General features: G+C 34.7%; 1 protein-coding gene across 1 annotated transcript in view; it reads right to left on the bottom strand.

The window, feature by feature from the left end:
• Positions 1 to 19,066, bottom strand: part of LOC131157261 (calmodulin-binding receptor-like cytoplasmic kinase 3) — a 34,328-nt gene that overhangs the window by 8,197 nt on the left and 7,065 nt on the right. The window contains exons 3-5 of the mRNA XM_058111262.1: positions 18,154 to 18,416; positions 7,985 to 8,150; positions 7,809 to 7,898 (exon numbers count right to left, since the gene is read on the bottom strand). Coding sequence (XP_057967245.1) covers positions 7,809 to 7,898; positions 7,985 to 8,150; positions 18,154 to 18,416 — 519 coding nt within the window. The remainder of the gene's footprint in view (positions 1 to 7,808; positions 7,899 to 7,984; positions 8,151 to 18,153; positions 18,417 to 19,066) is intronic.

Here is a 19,066-nt window from a genome sequence, read left to right as displayed (position 1 = left end):
AAGGGAACCTTTTCTCACCTCCCTCCTCCCCTTACATAAGCTTATGTCCATTACCTTGTGCGGGACAAACAGAGGAGGCTAAAGTTTACCCCACTCAAGGTATGATTTTCTCCCATACTAGCCTTAATTAGTTGGTTCATTGAATGTCAAGTATGGACATTAGGCTAATCCTGCTTGTTTAGTCTTGAGAAATTATTTTTAAGGAGCATGTTTTAGGTTCTTATTTGTTAACATTTGGCATGCTTTTAGTTTATTTGATCTTTTACTTTGCTTAAGAAATGCATAAATCTCTTGGTACATGAGTAGTCTGGCCCTTAGATTCCACTTGTTTGCTTGAACCTGTAAGGAAATACTCAATGTCTTGTTCATTCTTGGTTAATTTCAGCTTGTATGTTGTATTTTATTTCCTTAAGTACCCATCTTCTATTTGCTTTGTTTTGTTGGATGAATGCGGTGCTTTCGGTACAATTTGGGAATTTGGAGGTCAGCTTGAGGTGACTGAGAATGTCCTAGACCAGCTCTAAGTGTTGATTTGACTGGAAATGGAAGTGTCTTGGGGCTGCTTTTCATAGTAAAACAGAGGAGACAGAGCAGGGGGATTCGGATACTAGAGGAAGGGGGGAGAGAGAGAGGTGCAGCAATGTTGCAAAAAAGGGGCCAAAAAAAAAAGGAAGAAGATACAAAATGGGGAATACGGCATGGCTCAGGCCACAGCTGCCTGTGCAGATGTACACAGCGGAGAGAGAAAGCACAGAAGAGAGAGAGAGAGAGAGAGAGAGAGTAAGATGAAGGAGGGTGATCGGAGGCCTGGCGCTCAGGGGGGTGGCCATGGCTGAACAGAAGCATAGACGCTTGCCGGAAAAGGGAGGAATGCAGAGGAGAGAGAGAAAGAGAGAAGGTTGGGAATTGGTGGTTGGTGGTGGATGGCGGGGTTTGACCGAGGCTGCCTGGTGCAGTAGAAGAAAGAAATACGAGCACCAATCTGAACACGACATGTGTCTAAGACGTGTGCCTGGATGTCCCGTTCCCGCCCATGCAAACCATGTTGACTCAGTTCATTCCGGTTGATCCGGTAACTTGACCCGCTAATCTCATTTACCGTTCAGATCCGACCCAATCAAACCCATTATGTCTTTTATTTTTATTAAAAAATCATTAAAAATAGAATAATTATCCGAAAAATTTGTGTTGGCTCAAAAAATACCAAAAAAATTAGTGCTTTGTTTCCACTTAATCCCTGTATTTTATTTTTCATTTTCTTTATTTATTTTGTGCTTTCCTAACATATATAATTCATCAAAAATACCAGATAAACCCAAAAAATTCCCAAAAAAATTTGTGTGTTCAGAAAATTATTAGAAAAGTTTTGGTCTCGCTAGTTTTTGGAAATTGCTCAAAATTTATGGTTTTTTTTCCCTAGTGTGCATATGTCTTATGTGGCCTTGTGTATGTATATGTGAGTGAGCGTGCTTGGTGATTTATTAGTGAGAGCATCAGGTATATCATTGTTATTATGCTGTGTGTGTGTTCATTAGTGTAGCTGTAGCTTAATACTATTATTATCAAGTGAATGTGCATGTAGGCGTGTTTAGTGAATGCTAGTAATAATGTGTGCTAGTTACCATTGTTGACATACAACTACCAATGCGATTTGCTTAATTTCCTCCTAGTTGCTTATCTTGTTTTAGAAAAATCTAAACATGATGAGTCATTCATTAATATGCATGTTTTTTGTCCGTGTCTGCTTATACAACCTTGGTTCTCGAAGTCTCACTCTAGCTTATGATGAAATACGAAAAAGATCTTACTGTATAGCATATTCTTCCCATTATCTCTAGGTAAGGTGAAGGTTTTTAACCACCGAAGTTCGTATGATGGAGGGCGATTATGACCTTGACCAATGGGGTTAGATCAAAGGAATCAAGGATTACCTAATTGGGTGTTTGTTTGCTGAATTTGAGTTTCCATCTAAAAAAAACCAAAAATTGTCTTCAAAAGTCTTCTTGATTTTAAGAAAACCCTGGCTGATGATGAAATTATAGACTTTCAACAAACTCATGCATCTTCCAAATCATTTTCAAATCAGTACACAAACCGATACTCCCTTTTCAAAACTCATTTTCTAAACACATTTTCGTCATGAATCAACAATACAACTTGAAATCCCTCTTTTAAGCCTATTTTCAACTCAGTAAGACAACCCTAAACTCTTAAACCAACTCATTTCACCGTCATCATCATTTTCATCATCTTTTAAAAAATTAGCCCATAGCCATGTTAGAGTGCTCACAAACAGTAATGATACTACTGGAAGACCAAAAAGGGTCTTTTAATCTTGTTTCTTTCATTTTCATTTGTTTTCTTTCAAAGGTGCGCACACACGTAATTTTGGTGACCATTCCATGAATGGCGTCAATAGGGGTGCTGGTTAACTAACCCTCATTAACCACCTTCCCTAGGCACAAATGAAATCTCAGACCTAATCTTTGATTTTCATAGACTCGGCAGATTTTCTTTGTTTTCCCTTTCAAAAATAAAAAATAAAAAAATACGGTGGCGACTCCTTGTCTTGTATGCTGTGTGTTTGTATTCATCCCCACCCCCCTTCTTTTATTTTCTTGCTTGGGAATTGCCATGTATATTTCCCATCCATCTACACCCTGGACAAAATCCAGCGTCGACAAAAGTCTCTGCTAATAGACTTAGAATTGTCTTAGGGAAAACTATCACATTGGCTCAACCTATTCTTATCCATGATAGACATATATTAGATAAGGTGTTGGCGGTCAACGAGATGGTAGAGGATGTGAAAAGGAGGGGCAAAATGGGTATTGTTTTTAAAGTAGATTTTGAGAAAGCCTATGTTAGGATCAACTAGGGTTTTTTAGATGTGGTAATGAGCAAAAAAGGCTTTGAGGATCTATGGAGAAAGTGGATCAAAGATTGTCTCTTTTTGTCCTATTTGTCTATTATTTTATTTTATTTTTTTTAATAAAAAAAGAATTGCATTAAAAGAGAGAAGAATGTACATTAGAAAATTAGGAAAGAAAGGAAAAAAAAAAAAAACAAAGAGAATTAAAAAAATCCTTGCTTTACATCAACAAAAACTATTTACAAAGAATGCAAACTAAACTAAGAACTAAACTCAATGTAACAAGGCCAACCAACCCCTCTGCAAATCTTCCAAAGAAACATGACGAAAAAAACCATTTGCTAACACCCATGGCAATGCAATATATACCACTATACTCCAAAGCAAATTGTTAGTAGTAGCCACACCTTTGAATATTCTAGTGTTCCTTGCCAACCAAACACATCAAATAATAGCTATAATGGTGCAATGCTATAAAGCTTTCCTATCCTTTCCTTTGCCAAAACCCCTTAAAGCTATAGTATAAAAGGCCTTCAAAGTGTATGGACAAACCCAAATTTCACCAAATATACCAAATAACTAATTCCAAATAGCCAATGTGAAGGGGCAATGAAGAAAGAGATGTGCACAAGTCTCTTCACTCCTCATGCAAAGGACACAAATTGTTGGGGCATAGGGCCTTATTAGGTCTTCTCTTTTCTTCTGAAGTAAATAATTGGTATTAATTCTTTCAAGTACCGTAGTCCAACTGGAAGTTTTTATTTGTTAGGGAGCTTTAGCTTTCAAAATCGAAGGGTACAAAGCAAAAGTATCTGCAGTAGAATCACAAGCCAAGTAGGTGAAAAAAAATTTACAAGAGAAATCCCCAGAAGAATCTAAACTCCAAACACTATTATCACTCCCCAAATTAAAAAGAAAAAAAAAAAAAGGCAGACCAGTGCACAAAGCCCCCACGTATGCCAGGTCCGGGGAAGGGGCGGACCACAATGGATCTATAGTACGCAGCCTTACCTTGCAACCTAGTCAAAATAACCATCTCATTAATCTCTCTCTCTTTTAGATTGCTCCCAAAATATAAGCTCCAAGAATGCCCATCTTCTTGCAAAAGAAGAAAAGCAGAAATCAAGGTGTCATGAAGATTTGATAAATGAAAAAGATGAGGGAAAGTACCAGCCAAAGGCATCTCCCCCACCCAATGATCCTCCAAAAAGCAAATACACTCCCCATTATCCACTATATAATGCACTTTAGGAAGGAAATAATCATAAATTTAAGATATAAACTTCTAAGGACTCAAATAGATAATGTTAGTTCCCACTTTAGCATCCCACCCATTTTGTAGCATTCCAAATTTACTACAAAATATCTTATGCCAAAGAGAATTAGGTCCTATTTGTATTTTATTGTCAATGGTCAACTCAGAGATTGGTTCAAGGCCTCTAGAGGCATTTAGACAAGGGGGTCTTCTATCCCCTTTCATGTTCACCTTAGCTGTTGATATCCTTAGTTGGTTGTTCCTTCATGTTCACGCCAGGGGGGGTGATCAGAGGCCTTTGCATGGGGAGAGAGGAAGTGGAGATTTGCTATCTCTAGTTTTCTAATGACACTTTGCTTCTCCTTGAAGACAATTTAGCGAAGTTCAGGAAAGCTATTTTGTTGCTCAAAATCTTTGAAAATATCTCAAGTCTTAAAATCGACTTGTCCAAGAGTGGTTTAGCTAGCATTAACGTGAGTGAGAGGAGTCTTTAGAATTTCAAATTGAATGCAAGTTGTGTATCCATTCAATGGCCCCTCACTTATCTTGGCCTACCCCTTGGAGGTAGTTAATTCAAACTCTAAAGCCTTCAAGGATACTGTCTTGGAAAAGGTGGCTAGGAGATTGGAGAGTTGGAAGAGGGCTTATTTTCCCTTGGGGGTCATGCCACTCTTAAGTGCTTCTCTCTCCAATATTCTAATTTATCAACTCTCTTTGTTTAGAGCTCCTTCTAGAGTTGCCAAATCCATAGAAAGGTTGAGGCATAATTTCCTTTGGTCAGGTCCTAGGGAGGGTAGGTACGACCATCTTGTTAGTTGGGATTTGGTTTGCACACCTAAGTTGGAGGGAGGGCTTGGCTATTGGGAATGTGGTACCTAAGAACATCTCTCTTATAGGTATGGCTTTGAGGTTCCCTTTGGAAATTGAATCCCTTTGTCATAAGGTGATAATGAGTAAGTACGGGATCAAACGAAATGGGTGGGAGAAAAAGAGCAGTGGTATTACTTCTCATGCTTTTCCTTGGAAAAATTTGTCTCTTGGGTAGCCAACCAATTCTTTCCTCCTATTCTGTTCAAAGTATGTAATGGCAATAGAGTCCGCTTTTGGGAAGATGTCGGGGTAACAAAGACTTTGTTGATGCTGAAGTTTCCACATCTTTTAAAGCTTTCTTCTTTCGTAATGCTCCTTAATAGTTCTTTCGCTTCTTTTGAGGGGGGTACTTCTTCTTGGGATTTCCATTTTTAAAGGAATCTCAATGAAGCAAGAGGTCATTGAGCTTACTAACTTTATCAACACACATGATATGCTTCAGAGGAGAAGACCCTATGTGGTTCTTAGTCCTGATATGTGCTTTATGTATCATAAAAATAATGAGTCAAGTGCCCATCTCTTTGTGCATTGCAAGGTTACATGGCAGCTTTGTAATTCTCTTCTCTCTCTGGTAGGGGAAGAGTGGGTGGCTCCAGGAAAGGTGAAAGACTTGCTTTTGGTTAATTTCAAGGGTTTGGAAAGAATAGGAATGACAGAGCTCTTTGGTGTGCCACTGATTTTCTATCCTTTGGACTGTGGATTGAAAGGAATGCTAGGATTTTCAGAAGGCAAACTACCTGCTCACAGCTTTTGTGGCACTCTTGGGATTCTTTAAGGGTCTTCTGCTGTCTGAGTTTACTAGAGATTGGAAGGCAGTGCTCTTGTAATAGAGTTTTGGATTGTATTTGTTTTTTTTTTCTTTCTTAGGTACTTTCCGCTGTGGAGCTGCCTACACTCCTATGTTGCATGAGTTGACAGCACTTCTGGTATCTAAGCCTCTTGATTCTTGCACTTCAAAAATTAAGGTTGACTGTCTACTAACCAAGGCAGAACGTTACACTAGAAGAAAAAAGCCTGCAACTCAAATTCAAGATATTTGAAATTTTTTAGATTTTTGGTTATTCATTATTTTTAATGTTCTATGTTCGTGATATTTTTTGGGTTTAATCTATAAGGAAAGTCAATGTTTTAAAAGGTGAAAGTGTCGGGCAAGCCATTTTAGCATTTATGAGGTGAGGCATAAGCCTTTTGAAAAATTTAGTTTCTAGAAAATTTTAAGTTAAATAAGATGTAAAAAAATCAAATATAATTTGAAACTACTTTTTGGCCATTTAAAAATACTAAGTTGAATTCCTTAAGTATCATGCAAAGAGATAGTTATAACATTACAAAATTCTTATTTTCAAGAATATGCAACTCTCAAAGAGTTTTAGAAATCAACTCATATAAGGATATTCCTTTCAGATAAACATGTGGTTAAAATTTTTTAGCCAAATCTAATTTGAAATTTGCACAGCCAAAATGCATCAGCCTCAACTAAAAAGGCACAAAGACATGAATCATGCCAAGAAACAGTTATAACATTACAAAGTTTTTCTCTTCAAGATCTAATATGCAACTCTCAGTTATTTTGTAAACGTTGACGCTTAAGAGTTTTAGAAATCATCTCATATAAGATATTCCTTTCATATACACATGTGGTTAAAATTTTCTTGCACACCCAAAGTGCATAAGCCTTAACTAAAAAGGCGCAAAAGGCATGCCTTCTGTGCAAATGCAAAAGCCTTGGTATGTAATTCATTGGCCTTTTTGGGATTTGATATTTTAGGCTGAGCCCCTAGGCATTTTAAGCATGCCTCATCTTGAGGCAAGCCTCGATTGAACCTTTTAAGGCACCAAGGAACATAGTATCCTATTATTATTTAGGTTACCTAATGTTTATTTTCTTGCTTCCCAACCATATTAGGTCTTAAATATCTATGTTATGTAATATTTAAGTAGATTTGGATGATTTTAATGGAGTTGCTGGACAATTTTCTCCTAGTGCCTGTGATTTCTTTTCTCTTCCATATTCTGTGTCAAAACTTCACTTTTAGATTTTAAAAAATGCAAGGTTAACACATGTTAAAACTCCTTAGAAATGCAACATGACATTTTCAATATTTATTGTTACGACTCCAGCTAGTTTATTTGGCAAAAAGGTGGGTTTTTTTTTTTTCCCCTGCAGCTGAGTTTTGCTAATGAGTTTTTATGAGGGGCATTTCTGACTAAGTTGCAGAGATTGGATAGCTTTAATGAATTGATATTGTGTTGTCAAGTTTTTCTTTTTGTTCTTTTTGCATTTCTTTTATTAAGAGGATGCCTCAGTTTACTTGTCGTAACTTCTTTCTTCTCTCTTAAATTTCTTTGTCATAAAAAATAAATAAATAAATAAAAACAAAGATAAAAACTTGTGGTTATTTTAGGCAACTGAAAAGAGCAAACAATGGTGGACTACTAAACTATGTTTAAAAAGTAAGCACTTAGAAGAACATTCAGATGAATCTGTAAAATGACATAAAATGACATGAAAGCATCATGCAATCCAAGTTAATCGTTAACTGGAAGTAATTAGAATAAATTGCACTATCAAAGATGATAAACCATGAACTGTAGTGGCAAGCTAGTGAGTGAGGAATGTGGTCACTTGCAGGCCACAAGTATTAAATGTGGCAGGGAAAGCAAGGAAAACAATAGAATTAATTTTAAAAAATGATGCTGGAAGAAGAAAAAAGTGGGATGGTGCTGATTAAAGTTTCTCCATCCTCTCAGACTGGTCACCATAGATTGAGAACAGTTTGATGAAGTTCTAAAAATAACAAGAGATGTTACCAGCATATAAATGGAGGTAGGTGAGGGCATGGGCGACGTCGATGGAGATTTCAAGCCGCTGATTGAAATCCAGGACCTTTCCGCGCTGACCTGCCAGGAGCCATAGTCAAAATATAAGCTTTAAAATTACTGACCCGGATAGAATCAAAAACCTTTTTCTAGTTTAGCAATCTTACCATCCAGATGTTCTCTAAGAGTACCATTTGGCACATATTCTGTTATAAGCAGGCGCTCATTTCCTTTATCAATGTAACCAAGTAGCTTCACTAGATTTCGATGATCAATTTTGGCCAGAAGTTCAACTTCACTGCTGAATTCAGTTCGTAGAGTGTCAAAGAGTTCCTACACATTTTTAACAAACATCATATGATATATTTTTTAGTGAGCATATTCAAGAAAATGAATATTTTTGAAAAAAATAAAAATACTCTATTAAAGAGTAAGGATTTACAAGGAAGATGAGAAATTTTCTAAAACAAAATAGAATATCTCATAAATAAAGGAACAAATACAAATAGAAGAAACAAAAATCAGGCAAGCAGATCCATTTCAAGAATGAGAGCATTTTGCTCAAGCTAAATAGCCCATAAAATGGTAAACACCACACGCCACCACAAATCATTGTGTTCTTACGACAGTTTGCAAGTAAAACCACTAATGTAGAAAGGAAAATATACATACATAAATAAATACATATGCATTAAGCTGCAAATATGTTTTTTGCTGGTGAAGCTAGAGTGGAAAAAGGCAATAAATTCATACATTGTTCAGACGAAGAACTATAATTTCCTGCCTCAATATGGGAGCTTCTCTACGTATTTTTGAGCATTCATAATTTGTATCAATATTTGAACCATTTGAAAATGCTGCTGTAAAAGCACAATCACTGAATTGACCAGAATAACATATACATTGGCCCAACATGCACACCTAATTGCTGTCATTTACAGACTCTGGCTGTTACCTGACTGTTATGTAACGGCTTTTTGGATTCTCGATACTGTTACACACTGCAAAATCAGTGGGAAGAAAAATCACAGCCATAGCGTCCATTACGGACAGTGACCGTTACGCAACTGTGAGAGGACTGCAATGACCCAGGAAAAAAAAAAAATTTACTTGTTATCCTCACTTTTAATCATAGTGATCTAACAAGTTTTACACTTGTTGTCAGCTACCTAATAAAACCCTCCTCCTTTACTCAAGCTTGAGACCAACTGTGTGTGAAAAGATTAGAACATTAAGTGCGTGCACAAAAATAAGAAAATGGAAAAGCTAAAAGCTATAGGTTTGGATAACATCCCAATTGAAGTTTAAAAATGCTTACGTAATAACAGAATTATATGGTTAGCTAATTTATTTAATACAATTATAAAAATTAAGAAAATGTCAGACGAATAGAGGAAAAACACTTTAATATCCATATACAAAAATAAAATAGGCTTTAGGATAAGTAGAAATAAGACAGAATATATAAAATGTAATTTCAGTAATAGTAGGAGGAATATTGGATACAAAATTAAACTTGATGATGAAGAAATCAATAGCACTAGTAGATTTTGATACCTTGGATCTGTTATGCAAGCTGAGAGAGAAATTGAAAGATGTAATGCATAGAGTTAAAACATGTTGAGTAAAATGGAGAAATGCTTCAAGTGTGCTTTATGATCATAAAATACCCTAACATTAAAAGGCAAGTATTATAGGACGGTTGTAAGACAGTTATGCTATAAAAATCATGATGTTGGGCGACTAAGAAATTACATATCCAAAAAGTAAAAGTTGTCGAGATGAGAATGCTTAGATGGATAAGTGGTATAACGTTAAATTAAGAAACAAGAATGTTAGTGGTAAGTTAGCGTAGCTCCTGTAGAAGATAAGATAAGGGAGGGATGACTCAGATGTTTGAGCACTTGCAACATAGTCCACATAATGTGACAATGAGGAAGAGTGAATTATTTTGAGTGTAGAAAGGGTAGGGATAGATCTAAAATAATTTGGAATGAGATAGTGAGTAAGGATTTAATAGTCCTGAATTTGTCGAAAAAAAATTGTCCATAATTACATAAATTGGCAAAAAAAAAATTCATGTAGCTGACCCCACCTAGTAAGACTTAAGGCTTGGTTTGGTGTTGCTATTGTTGTCATCTTCTCACTTTTTTTTTCCCCTCCTTTCATAAATCAGCCTCAATACTATGTGATGGGAGGGAGGACATGATAAAGATACAAAATTTACTATTTTTCTTAAATACCCACAAGAGATGCATTAACAATTTGATAATACTAATCTGTTAAGAAAATATTTTATTGGGTAATATTAGCAATTTGAAATTTGTGTTTTATATTTTTCAACTTCAACCTTCTTTATTTTTCTAGTTATTGTATATTTGTATAATTCATATGTGTCTTATGTGTCTAATAGATTAATAGAGCATATAATATATATATATATATATATGTATATATATATATTTTATCAATTAATCTATCACACATAAGAATAATGAAAAAGTATAAATACCACATATAAATTTTTTCTATCAATGGTGGTTTAAAAAAATGTAAATTCCTTGTCCTTACCAAACAGCTTAATTGAACTAATACACTAAAATTCTTCATAAGAAGGGTTAAAAGCTTAAAACATGCAAATATACTAATATGCATAAAGTTGTGCATGCTTGAAGAAAATTCACAGCAGTTACACCCGCTTCCCGTTATGTAACATTTGCTACTCTCGCTTCCTGCCGCACCCTTTACTGAATCCTTTCTTTCTCCTATGCTTGTGCTGTAGGTTTGTTCGGATTGTTCTAGAGGAATGAAAAATAGTTTTCCAATGAATCGAACACTTTCTTGGAACAACACACTACACACACAGAGTAATCATTGTTTTAACTCTAATTGACAATATCCATAAACAAAGTTCAAACTCCCAACTAATTAACTAATAGTATAAATTAATCAATGGATCAAATAAATAATGTCCACATTTCACAATCAAAATCTAAATTCCTAAAGCAACTACAATGGAAAGAAGTACATTCCTAAAGCAACTAAACTATATGCTGATTAAACGTAGGAAAATGAAGACTTTTGAACTTGCAGGAAAGACCTAATCCTTGGCCTTGGATAGGTAGTAGTTTCAGAACTAAAGCTTGATATATAAATTTTGAACCAACGGTGCTTTCATGACTGCCTCTCCTCTTGCCCTAGGTCATGAGAGATATCAAAGTCATCGTCATCCAAAATTTTTTTATTGCAGCTCCTCTAATATTACTTTGGAATATCTACCAAAGTGTCCTCTGAACATCCCACTTTTTAAATGGTCCTTCCATGTAATGATCTTGAAATTGGGTTATCAGGTCAGTGCCTGAATTAATAAATACCAACTTAAATGCCCTTGAAGAATTCAACCCATTTTTACAAGTTAGAGAGAAATAGAGGTATGAACTTCATTTATTGTACATAAGAGTTTATCATAAACAGAAAAGGAAACCTACCATTCTGTAGGCTTTCCATCTTGCAATATTTCAACCATGGTATTGAACTTCCATGAAATTGTCAAATTTTCTGTCGAAATTTCCACTTTTTACTGCCTTTGAAATTGAAACAGCATTCAACTTTTATTTTACAAAATTTCCATAGATCACTTGAAGTTTATTGAAATCTCAAAATTTCAGCAACATTTTAACCATAAATTAAATTTCCTTGAAATTCATTAGAGATTCAAAACCCAAATTGAAATTTCCTTTAATGAACCTTTTTTTTAATTGGAACTAAAGATCATTACAAGAAGGATGTGAATAGCTTTTCAAAAAGACCCGTTAGTGAAGCTAAATATAGATCATTTAATAGTTTGTATGATAGATTAGGTACAAAAGAAGGGGAAAGAGATATATTTAAACTTGCTAAAGCTAGAGAAAGGAAGAGTAAGGACTTAGGAAATGTAAAATGTATAAAAAGTGAGGATGATATTGTCTTGGTTAAAGACGAAGATATTAAAGAAAGATAGCGAAGTTACTTTAGTAAGTTGTTTAACGAAAACCAAATAAAAGGCTTAAACTTAGAATTGTCAAATGAGGAAAAGACTAAAAATATAAGATTTATTCGCAAAATTAGAGTTAGCAAAGTTAAATTTGCACTAAAAAAGATGAAAAATAGGAAAGCTATAGGACCAGATAACATCCCAATTGAAGTTTGGAAATGCTTGGGTGATAACAAAATTATATGGTAAAATAATTTATTTAATACAACTGTAAAAACTAAGAAAATGTCAGATGAATGGAGGAAAAACACTTTAATACTTATATACAAAAATAAAGGAGATATTCAAAATTGTAATAACTATCGTGGAATTAAACTTATGAGTCATACGATGAAACTAAGGGAAAGGATAGTTGAACAAAGATTAATGTTAGAAACAAAGATCTCAGAAAATCAATTTGGTTTTATGCCTAGGAGATTTACCATAGAAGCTATTTATCTTTTAAGTAGATTAATGGAAAAGTTTAGGGAAAAGAAGAGGAACTTGCATATGATATTTATTGACCTTAAGAAAGCATATGATAGGATACCTAGGGAAGTTCTACGGTGGGTTGTAGAAAAAAAGGGTGTATGTTGTAGGTATACCGATGTCATTAAGGATATGTACGATGGAGTAATAACTAGTGTAAGGACTATAGATAAAGAAACTAGAGAATTTCCAATTATCATAGGTGTACATCAAGGATCTGCTTTGAGTCCTTATCTTTTTGCTTTAGTGATGGACCAATTGACTAAGAGTATTCAAAAGGAGGTTTCATGGTGTATGTTGTTTGCATATGATATTGTATTAATTGACGAAACTAGGGATGGAGTAGAGGCTGAGTTAGAATTATGGCAAGAAGTTTTGGAATCTAGAGGCTTTAGGATAAGTAGAAATAAAACAGAATATATGAAATGTAATTTTAGTAATGATAGGAGGAATATTGGAGACAAAGTTAAACTTGATGATGAAGAAATAAATAGCACTTGTAGATTTCAATACCTTGGATCTATTATGCAAACTAAAGGAAAAATTGAAGATGATGTAATGCATAGAGTTAAGGCAGGTTGGGTAAAATGAAAGAGTGTTTCAAGCGTGTTATGTGATCGTAGAATACTCTTAAAATTGAAAGGGAAGTTTTATAGAACAGCTATAAGACCAGCTATGCTATATGGATCGGAATGTTGGGCGACGAAGAAACATAATATCCAAAAAGTAAAAGTTACCGAGATGAGAATGCTTAGATGGATGAGTGGTATAACATTGAAAGATAAATTAAGGAATGAACATATTCGTGGTAAGTTAGGTGTAACTCCTATAGAAGATAAGATAAAGGAGGGACGACTCTATGGTATGGACACTTGCAACGAAGGCTTTATAGTGCACCTGTGAGGAAGAGTGAGTTAATTATTGTGGGGGGCAGTAGAAGAGGTAGGGGTAGACCTAAAATAACTTGGGAAGAGATAGTGAATAAGGATTTAATATCCTTGAATCTATCAAAAGAAATGATCCATGATCGCATAAATTGGTGGAAAAGGATTCATATAGCCGACCCCACTTAGTGGGACTAAGGCTTGGTTTTGTTGTTTGTCTATGAATTTCATTTATATTAACTGAATGTGTTTAATATGATTATTATAATACAGTGATTGCACCTTATACACCACATAACTATCCTTGATGAATTTTAATTATCATAGTTTAGTTCTAAATCTAGCATTATTATGTTTGTTAATAGTTGCTAAAGTTTCATAAAAGAATTCCATGCCTAACTGTTCATTTTCATCATTTTCTTTAAAACTGAAATCCAAATTTGACATTGCTGTCAGAAACTTTTGTTGAAACTTCCTTTTAAGTCAAAGTTGAAATATGGGCCTTGATCTCAACATGGTATCAGAGCAAAGAACTAATACCCTAAACCCTACATAGTTGTCGAAACTACCGCCAGCACCACTGCATTTGTTGTTGCTGTCTTCTCACCCTCAAGCCTCTCTGTCATCCCAAACAAGCCGTATGTAAGCCAGAAATATTGTTTACCTTGCACCAAAGAAGGTGTTTTTATCTTGTATTGCTGTCTTATATCCCTCCTTTGAGCTAATATATTTTCTTAACTTCTTCTCAAAAAAGGTGTTAGCTTTGTTGTTTGCAAGAATCAATTTCATCTGACCACCTCTTGTGTCACAAAACCAATGCCATAATCCTCTAAAGACACCCATTGTTTGCAAACTACCAGCGCTGACATCATCTGCTGGCACATAAGACTTCGCTGGAGCTTGTTTTTTCTTTGATCTGATTCATAAGCCAACAGGCCACAGGGTGTTTTGCAATAGTTTAGTCCCCTCATCATTGCCACATATCACTACAGAGAAATTTAATGAAATAATTACTTACTATGGTCTAAGGTTGTCAAGATTTATTTGATCAGATCAGGCAAATCGAAACACGCCTTTCAGTATGGGCTTAGTGATGACAAACAGAAGGAGATATAGGCCATGATTTTAAATAGCAGTAGCAGGTAGCATAACGTAATGGGTGTAGTGCGGAGCAGCAGTAGTGGATGTTAAATGTTGGGAAGCAAGTGTAATGGCCGTGAATTTTATTCAAGCATGCACAATCTCATGCATTTTGTATATTTGCATGTTTTAAGCTCTTAACTCTTCTTAAAAAGAGGTTTAGTGTATTTTGGATAGGGGTGTACTCAGTTTTCCCTGTTTGGTTTACCCTAATCTGAACATTGAACTGAAAAAATTGGTTCCCATAATTGCAAATTGTTGTTGAACTGTAAACCGAAGGTTCAGTTAAAATACAAATACAGTTCTTCAGTCTGGTTTTCAGCTATTAACCGAACTGGACCTCGCAACAATAATCAAACTTCAAGCCCATTTCAATTTGTTCAATGGCCTTTTAATAGAGAGGGCCTAGCAGCAGTTTCGTCTCACTGCAGCCCAAATGAAGTGAAATGGAGTCTACTGGAGGCCTGCTTGTATAAGTGGAGAAGGCTCCACCAAAGTAGATGCCAGTCAATGCAGGACATGGACATCAAGGCTGAAGGTGTGAAGACTGGCAACTGGGAGGACTGGGGAATGCCCATGGAGACTCAAGGCGTCATTCCACTTGAGAATCTTGTCTTACATTGGTAATGCATAGGAGAAGAGCCCTCATCATCATGTATAAAAGGTTCTAATCCTTCCCACTCGTCAGCTATATTTACACGTGTTTATTATCATAAATAAATTTAGTACATAATTGATGATTATAAAATTAATGAGTTAGAATTAGAAATTAGGTAAAAAAATTTTAGATAAATATATAATTCTGTTTTTTGGTTCTTTCAGTTTGGTAGAACTGTAACCCAACACCAAACACCAAAAACCCAAACCGAAATGTTAAATGGTACGGTTTGGGTCTGGTTTTCGGTTTTTCAGTAATTTTTGTATACCCCTAATTTTGGATACTTTAGTTCAACTTACTAATATTGTTTAATAAGGGCAACAAATTTTACATTTGTTGTGAATCACTATTAACAAAAACAAAATTATATATATACATTTTTACTTTTTCATTAATCATATGTTTGATAAATTAAAATAAAGATAAAATAAATTTCAACATACTCTACTTTAATCTATTAGGCACATAAGACATACAAATAATAGAATAAATTAAGCAAGTTCTATTATTTTATTTGTTAAAGTAATAAAAATCTAATAAATTTAGACTAACAGCCCAAGCTTTAAACTATAATATATAATCATAAAATTTATCATTAAATAAATAAAGTACTAACAACTTGAACAAGAAAAAAACTAGAAAAGAAAAAGAAGGTTGAAGTTGAAAAATATAGAAAAGAAAAATCAACAAAATATTTTTTAAAATATTAAAAATTAATTTTTATATCATTATCATCCTCCCCCAGGGCAGGGGCACCGGCCACCCCCCACCACACTGTTACTGCTTCTAGACCAGAAATGCGCCTTGATTTTTCACTGAAAATTTTGGCTGCTGGGACTCGCAATAAACTTCAAGATGAGTTGCCAACTACTAGGATAGATATATTTGTGAATAACCCTACTCATCAACCTCCACTGTTCATTTCTAACCCCAAGAATGAGCAACAATTTCTGGGAAAAGTAAGAAGCAATTGTGTCATAAGGTCAAGTGCAGAGTCTTGAGTATATAACCATTTGCTACTATCTGTGACTTAATTCGACTCAAGAATATATTGGAAGAGCTGGGGTAACATCATTCATAGCCTATGGAGCTGATGTGTGATAATCAAGTGGCTATTTGTTTTTTCATAAGGGCAAAACAGATTCAGGTAAATTATCATTTTGTTTGAGAGAAAGTGAGAAACTAGAAGAAAAGCTCATTAACCACTCAAGTGAAGTCTGGATATCGAATATCAATTGGCTAATTTGTTTACTAGTCTTGGCTAGTCTGCCAGGGCTAAGAAGAACATGTTTTGTACACTCCATCTTTAGGGGAGTGTTACACATTAGTGTTTTAGTAAAGGTTTGAACGTCATTTGTTATACATAGAAAAAGATACCTACCCATTTTGCAGTATTTCAACAGTGACAAAAGACTATACTTTGATGGAGCACCACCACCGGAGAACTTTATATGTTTATATTGTAGTTACAGTTTTTATGTTTAGTTTGGGAAAAATTCTGGTTCTTTTAGAAGTTTGGATGTTTTATGCGCTCCATCTTTAGTGGAGTGTTACACATTAGTGTTTTAGTAAAGGTATGAACATCATTTGTTATACATAGCGTTTATATAGAAAAAGATACCTACCATTTTTGTACGTTCACCCACTATTGCAGTATTTCAACAGTGAGAAAAGCCTAACATTTTGATGGAGAACCACCACTGGAGAACTTTATATGTTTATATTGTAGCTACAATTTTTATTTTTAGTTTGGGAAAAATTCTGGTTTTTTTAGAAGTTTAATTAATTTAAGGATAGTTTCATGTATTTCTTCTTCTTCTTCTTCTTCTCCTCTCTCTCTCTCTCTCACACACACACACACACTCTCTCTGATTTCATGTTCCTGTCCTACATCATTTGTTACTTTTCATTGTTTTATCAAGTGTAGATGTATTTAAACTAAAAGATCATAAAAAGGACAAAACATAGTCTAAAGTATCCATAGTTTAATCCTATTTTTTGGCAATGAAAAGGCATAGATTGATCTGAGAAATATAATTTCCAACCTCAATTAACTTAAAATTGACTTTTTTTTCATGGAAATATAATCTTAATTTCTTCCAGGAAACAAAACTTTTTGACTTTCAATCACTTTTGTTTCAATTTAAGTGTCATTTATTTATTTATTTACTTTTGGAAAGAAAACGTGATAAATTATTAAATTTAATTTAGAATGCTTTATTTTTATTTTTATTTTTATTTTTGGCATAATGAAAAAGTGGGATTGAAAATTTCTTTTAGGCAATTTATAGCTACTTTGTGCAATAATGGCCTGCAAAGTCGCAATTAATTTTACAAAACATGCCTCAAACCTATCCATGGATTGAAGGCCAATGGCTAAGCCTCAACTAAAATCAGGGAACTTAGATATATGCATGTGAATATGTGCCTAGTGCACTATTTGCTCGAGTGTAGTGAGAGAAGGCTTATTTAAAATTAGTCTATTAGATCCCTTTTAAGTAAGAAACTACGGCAGAGGAACCGGTGTCAGGCATTCCTTTTCTTCTTAATAAAGACCATAAGATAAGAATTAACAAACATTCATCTCCTAAAAAAGCACTGCTCATTCTTTGAGAAGGTGAAGCCTATATTATATGTAATCTAACCATGAGCAAAATACAAATTTCATATATGCTGTGGTCTCTGAATGTAATCTAGGCAGATCCCTCTTTCTCTTCCCCCAAAACCTTTTGCAATTGAATTGGATTTCAAATCATGGCCATCGAATGAAAACAAAAGGCAAGAAAATAAATGACAATTCAGTGTTTCTATCAAAATTGTAGTTCATTTTAGGTTGGGTGAACCAGAATGTAGGATGCTAGAATTCAGGAGATGATCAGATCCATCCTTAAAGCATCTCAAATCTTAGAACCTAATATGCCTTCTTTCATTCTATATTCCTCACAAACTATTCATCAAAACTATGAATTTCTAACATGAAAACGGTAGAATTTTCTTGATCTAAATGTTCTGTTACTTGAGATAATTCCAAAGGAATCGTAACTACAATGTCACAGTTTCTGCTTGAAGCAAGGAGTACAAGATTTAGACATTGTTGCATCTAAAAATAACATTTTGCAGGTGCAGTGTATTCAAGGTCATTAAAAAACTTACCTTCTTTGCTCGTTTTATGGCAACAAACTGACCATCTTGTAGCTGTGCCTTGTACACAGTTCCAAAGCCTCCTTCACCAATTTTTAAGGATGGTGAAAAATTTCGAGTAGCTTTGGTAACCTGGTTCATATTGAGATGAACAGATCCAAGCCTACTAAGTTTTGGGGACATGGAAAACTTAGAAGGACTGGGAGGCACTCGTAATGGACTGGGTGGAACCTTCTCAGAAGCAGAATTCACTTCAAATAAAGAACCTGAATCCACTGAAAGAAAAAAAGTATTTTTGGTCAACTAGCATAAGAACTTATGGTTCATAAAAATGCCAGACGCTTAAAAGCTACACAAACAGAGATTGAACAATAAGAAAACAGACAAATAGTTAACTTATTTAGAAATGAAATGAAGAAGTTAAGTAGAACTGGTATCTGTTTGACTGATGGGAGTTTGCTTGCTCAGTCATAAAATGTGCATGTGTATTGACATTTGGCAGAGTTCATCCATAGACAACCGACAACAATATTATCCTTATGGCATTCATAAACATCTGCTGACAAATGCAGAATAGATCCTCTAGGGTTATGCTAGGTGGAGTTCCTTCAACCTCAGCCATTAACTATTTTTCAACAATTCTAATAGCACGACATCCCCTGCCTATTTGTAAGAAACAGAGTGTAGGGGAGAGAGACAGGGAGATAATTTTTTTTTTTTTTTTTTTTCTAAGCTCCACATGTAGAGGAAAATGTGGAACTGAATAACAAACCAAGCAAGCAAAGCCGTAGCTGTCAACTGGAGGAAAAAAAGGAAGAGAATTAGGAGGACAACAGATCCGATCTTCTGCTGTTATTTAAATTTTGAAAAGATATTCTGTCGTTATTTGAATTTTGAAATCTTCTTCCGATCTTCTGCTGTTATT

Source organism: Malania oleifera, chromosome 6, assembly GCF_029873635.1.
Source record: "Malania oleifera isolate guangnan ecotype guangnan chromosome 6, ASM2987363v1, whole genome shotgun sequence".
NCBI classification, from domain to species: Eukaryota; Viridiplantae; Streptophyta; class Magnoliopsida; order Santalales; family Ximeniaceae; genus Malania; species Malania oleifera.
This window is presented reverse-complemented; position numbering and strand designations above follow the sequence as displayed.